The sequence below is a fragment of the Notamacropus eugenii genome, chromosome 5, assembly GCF_028372415.1.
Source record: "Notamacropus eugenii isolate mMacEug1 chromosome 5, mMacEug1.pri_v2, whole genome shotgun sequence".
In the NCBI taxonomy this organism is placed as follows: Eukaryota; Metazoa; Chordata; class Mammalia; order Diprotodontia; family Macropodidae; genus Notamacropus; species Notamacropus eugenii.
Genome location: NC_092876.1, coordinates 89,618,290 through 89,624,165, shown reverse-complemented (window position 1 = coordinate 89,624,165; position 5,876 = coordinate 89,618,290). Strand labels below are relative to the sequence as shown.

The 5,876-nt window shown below is 38.3% G+C and overlaps 1 protein-coding gene across 1 annotated transcript; it reads right to left on the bottom strand.

The window, feature by feature from the left end:
* Positions 1–1,442: 1,442 nt before the first annotated feature.
* On the bottom strand, positions 1,443–2,390 carry LOC140508648 (olfactory receptor 56A4-like). The gene has a single exon (XM_072616538.1). It carries the CDS (start codon positions 2,379–2,381, stop codon positions 1,443–1,445), a length of 939 nt encoding a protein of 312 aa, XP_072472639.1. The 5' UTR covers positions 2,382–2,390.
* Positions 2,391–5,876: the final 3,486 nt, after the last annotated feature.

The following is a 5,876-nucleotide window of genomic DNA, read 5'->3' as shown; positions in this document are numbered from 1 at the left end:
AGTTCAAATTGAAATACACTTTTTTCACTTTATTTTTCATGCTTTTTTCAAGATGGCTAGTATGAAAATGTGTGTTGCATGACTTCATATGTATGATTAATATATTATTTGTCTTCTCGGTGTGGAGAGAGGGACTTGAAAGAGGGAAAGAATTTGTCACTCAGTTTTTAAAATGAATGTCAAAAATGAGAAAATAATAAATTTAAAAAGAAAAATATACATAGTTGGGAAACATTTAACAAATTAAATAAGAGCATACTACAAAATCAAAATATAAAACAAGGCATAGCTACTCATAACTACAAACTCTTTTTTAAAACCCTGAAATTGAATATTCTAACCTGAGTGAAAGTTTTCCAAGTAAAAGGTTATAGTTTGAACGCATTATAAATGAATTTTTTTCATTCGTCCAAGTTTCTTTTTGCATAAATTGATATAATCATTATTTCTTAAATTATGATTGTGTTGATAGTTTCCTAAATTTAAACTATATTTTTATCCTTGGCATAAATTCAAAATTGTCATGAGATATTTTTTATATGTTAGTGTAATTTTTATTTCAAAAATTTTCTTTTAAAATTTTCAGAATTTTAATATTCAGAAATATTACTCTGTAGTTTTCTTTATTTGCTCTATCCTTGTTTAGTATAAATTTTGGGACTATTTATTTCATAAAATAAGTTTGGTAAAGTTTAGTCTTCCATTTTTATTCTCCCTAATTTACTTTTAGGTATCCTCTTTACCCTTTGACCTCTCTCCTCTCGACAGATCCCACAAAATTGAGCTGTTTGGTGCCTTTAATCTCTTCCCATCGAGTGTATGTAGCTCAGTTCAGCCAAGGTCCTTGCTTTGAATAAACTCTAGAGGAAGAGGTCTGACCCTAGATGAGTTTATATCATCCTTTCACTCCAGCTGTATATTCTTTCTCCTTTATCTTGTGGCAATGGATAGAGTTCACATCATCCATTACAACCTCCACGTCCAAATACTTTCCATTTCCTTCCCTTCACTGGGTAAGTTCAGGGTCTCTCATCTCTTCTGAAAGCAGAGGACATTTGGGTTGAAGCACTATTGTAGCAGGTTCCAACAGCTGCAAAGAGGATCAAAAGAGGGCGGTGGCAGGAACTAAAAATGTTTAAGCTAGAGAAGACTAAAGGTGGACATGATTAACTGCCCTCAAGGGTCTGAAAAGTTTTGAAAATGAATTGCCCCTGTAGAACAGAAGTAGAAACTTTGAATGAAGATTGCAGAGGAAAAGTTAGTGCCTATAAAAAGGAAGAAAACTGTCTAAAAGGAAAAGGAGTTGCCTTATGAAGTGATGAGTTCCTTATCATAAATTCTTTGAGTGAATGATGTTGCCCATTTATCAGGGATATCGTAGAAAGGATACCTTCTATTTGAAAAGTTGGTCCATCAAAAGAAAGTAGAACTCTCCTCATTCCTCACAATCTCCTCAACAGCTTCTGGATCCCTTGCTTGATTTCCTTTGTCCGGACTCCATAGACAATGGGGTTCATGGCTGGGGGGATAAGGTGATGCAGGATGTTGAGCAGGATGGGGACATCATGAGGAATTCTTTTTCTGGCTACATTGGTGATGACCAGTACTAGTAAGATGGTACTGAAGAAGAGAATAAGGATGAAATGGGAGCCACATGTGCTCAGAGCCTTGGCTGCAGCCCCCTCTGCCTTCATCCTTAGTACAGCCCGAAGGATAAAAGAGTAAGAGAGAATGATGAGGATGAAGTCAGAACCCAATAGGGTCCAGCCAATCACAAACTGGTAGATCCTGTTGAAAGTGATGTCATCACAGGAGAGTATAGAGACAGACAAGTTACTACAAATACAATTCTTAATGATGTTTCCACAGTAATGGAGTTGGGAAGAAAGGATTGGAATGGGTGCAGTAAGGAGAGCATTCCTAGCCACAATGAAGATGGTGGCTTTGATCACAAATTGATTCGTGATAATAGATGGATAATGTAGTGGCTTGCAGATGGCCACATATCGATCATAAGCCATCACAGTGAACGTACAGGACTCCATGGGTAGGAAACTGTTCATGATGTACATCTGGAGGAAGCAGCCAGGGAAGCTGATGGGTCTGAGATCAAACCAGAAGATGGCCAGGACCTTGGGGATGACCGTGGTGCAGAGAACAATATCCAGCAGAGATAGTATGATAAGTAAATAGTACATGGGTTCATGCAAAGACGCAGCTAGCCTTATAGTGAAGAGGAGTGTGGCATTTGCCCCCATAGCCAATAGGAACAGCAGGCTCAGGGGAACAGAGAGCCAGTGCTGCCAGCTCTGGTAGCCAGGGAAACAGATGAGGAGGAATTCAGAAGGTAAAGTAGAGGAGCTGTTGCCAATGAGTGCCATGAAGCAGGCCTTGAGTTAGGCAGGTTTTCTCTATGGACACCTTCCACAGACAGGGACAATAGTGAGTTCTCTAGTTAATATATTCATCATGATTCTAGAAGGATATGGTGTCTCATTAAACAGGGGAAATTCTTTATAGAATAGTTTCACTAAATGCAAGAGAAATGGTTTGAGCAGCCCCCACTTCATATTGGGTCTGGTAGAGTACTATTGGGGATATCTCATCCCCTATCCCACTAGATATCTTCCCGTACCACAAAAACCTAAACTCTGAGTTCATAATAGAGACAAGAGCATAATTCAAGATGCAAGTAGGCAAGAAATGCCTTCTGTTCTATTAGAGAGCATTCATAGCAAGCAAGTGAAAAAAAGGTTCAGTGATGAAAGTCTCCAGTTAGTATCTATTACTCAGGCCTCAGGGACCAGATTCAGTTGGGAAAAGAACAATGGAGGCTTTTTTGGAAGAAATAATTTGCTTAGGAACTGAAGTTCTGCAGAGATTATAATAAAGTTCACCTCATCTCATAGCCCCCACAATGAATAGTGATGGAATAACACTCAAAGAAGATATTATCCTCTGTGGAAACACCATAGGTACCAACATAAATATACTATAGAGTAGAATGGGAAAGTTGATCAAGGACCAAAAAGATGGTAGACTAGGCACATTTTCCCGCCACTCTGTCCCTATACCAAAAGCACAATTATGAATTGATTTCAAATAATTATTGCTGAATCCACAAGACAATAGCAGTAGAACCCTGAAAGGTAAAATCCTCAATAATACAAGAGAACACTGATTCCCTAATCTTCAGGTACTCTTTCACCCTTTCTCCCACAGTAACCTCTACCTCTCCTGGTAGGGATGCACAAACCACACCAAGGACCTATGTCTGGATATTATATTGGGATTCCATCTTGCTTTTGAGACTTTTCAGCATGCATCCTTCCCTGCCTGACTCTGAGCCTGCAACAAGCAGTAGACACTGATTCTTCTCAGCCATTTGACAAGAAAGGCAGGGAGAGGAAGTTTTCTCACCAAAATTGAGCAGAACATTTTGAAAACACCACTAAACCAAAGAAATAAAGGAAAGGTAAATAAGCACAACTGTCAAGTAAAGAAAAAGTAATGAAGTGAATTATTCCATGCTTAGAGATTATTGAGAGAAAGAATGAGGAAGAGATCAACTGACCTTTGGGATAAAAATAAGAGATCACTAAGATTTTTTCAAAATCTCCCATTTCAAAGATGAAAATCTCTTCTTGACACCAAATAACAAGGTAATGATGCAAAGTAGGACTTCAAGAAAAGGAAGGGAGAGGGACACAGTAGGAAACATAGGTGAAGGAAAAAAACAAAAATATCAATATTGTAAAAAAAAATTCATTAGAGATGTAGAAAGCCAAAAGAGCTATCCATTTGAACTAAAACTTAAACAATTAAATTAGGTTAGTGAAAAATTCTATCCAAGATAAATACTTCTTTTCTCCCCATAAATACATGTATCAGAGCTAGGAAAATCACTTCCACTTCTTGGGTCATACACACATGTTTTTGTTTCTTTGAGAACTTGTGTGTGGTAGGATTTTATATCCTATAGTCCAAGAGATTAGAGCACCTAATACCATACTAAGAGCATAAGAAGCTACTAAGTCAATGATTGATTCTTGTTCAAATTAGCTAAGATTCTTGTTTCAGTCACACATCAGGTGTATGTTGCTGTATTCCTAAGTGGTGCTCCAATGAACCTCACCCAGGAGAAGGACATGTAGACATGAGTATTATTCCATCACTATTCATTGTGGGGACTATGAGATGAGGTAAACTTTATTATAATCTCTGCAGCTTCAGTACTATTGCCAGTCTACCACTACCTTTTATGTAATCACTGAGTCTCCCAAGAACCTTTAAGAGGTAAGAGACTTTGGAAGTCATCTGATTCACTCCCTACCTAAAGCATGAATTCCCTCTAAAATATTTCTGGCAGGTCCACATCCAGCAACCCCTTTAGAACCTTCAGTGTCTGTGGTTAGACAGTTCTGATGTTTTCAAAGGTTATCCTTATAATGAATCAAAATCTTCCTATGATTTCAATCCCTTGGATCTAGTTTTGACATCTAGGGCTATGTAAAACAGGTGTAATCTTCCTTCAACCCAATAGCCCTTTAAATATATATTTACCTATGATGCACATCCAGCCTAAATCTTCTCTTCTTCAGGTAGTGTTTCACAGTAAAGGAGTCCTGGATTTGGAAGCAGACTTGGATTCAGACCAAATGCTGGCTATGCTACTTAATGTCTAAGTGACCTTTGGAAAGCCTCTACACCTATTTGAGCATCAGTTCCCTCCTTGGAAAAAGAACGGGCTTAGATTAAATGATCTCCAAAGTCACTTTCTTGAAGATTTTTGATTCTATCATGTCATGAAATTTCTCTAGTTCCTATATGAAAATCTGGTTTTTAGTAGAGAGCTTAGAAGTCAATTTGTCTAACCAGTTACTGCAAATGAAAATCCCTTCTAAAGCATCCCTGACAAGGTAATATGTAATAAGAAATTGGGATGGATGCATTGCTGGGCTCCCTGTGATGTTGGTGACTCAGAGTAGCCCACAGTTCCTAGTTCTGCTGTCTACTCTGGGAATCTGCCTGCTTCTGCTATGGATCAGGACACAAAGAGTCTCTTTACCCCACTTAATACATCCTTCTCCTTCACGCCAATACTTCCTCCTATACACAAGAAAAATATGTTATTATCTCTTCACCCTCAAATATCTCCTTTTATTCCCTCCTTTGACTCACAGAAAAAGATCTGGGCTAGGGCCTTGCTGTATGAACCAGGCACTTTCAGGCAAGATCTGGGGCTTCTCCCTTGTTTCCAGATTGTAGCTAATATCACAGAGCAGTTTTATGGCTAAGTTCTGCTCCCTTTTGTTCCCCAGTGTCAACAGGGAGAAGAATTTGGGCCAGTGGGACTTGAAATCCATTGAGATTCATAGGAGAGGCCATCTGGAGGAGGAAAGTGCCTAAGAGATTCTGGGATATTTTAAAAAATGATAATGAAAATTAAAATATGGAATATGAAGGGAGAAGACGTTAGAGGACAGGGGACTAGTTTGGTTTGGTTTTCTTTTGCTGTTTATTTTTACTTTATTTCTACAGTGCCTAGAACAAAGCTCAGTATGTAGTAAGTACTTAATCAAAATAATACCCTAGCATTTATGCTGCACATTAAGGTTACATATGTTTTCTCATTTGACTCTCACAACCCAGCAACAACTTTGTGAGGCAGGTGCTATTATCATCTCCATTTTGCAGATGAGGAAACTAAGGCTGAGAGAGGTTCAGTGACAGTATGCAGGGTTACACAGACACTAATTATCTGAGACAAAGCTTCAACTTAGCGCTTACTGACTGCAATTCTAGCACAGTAACGACCATGCCACCTACATGTCCTAAAAATGCTTGTGATTAATTCGAAAATAAAGCAAGATGAA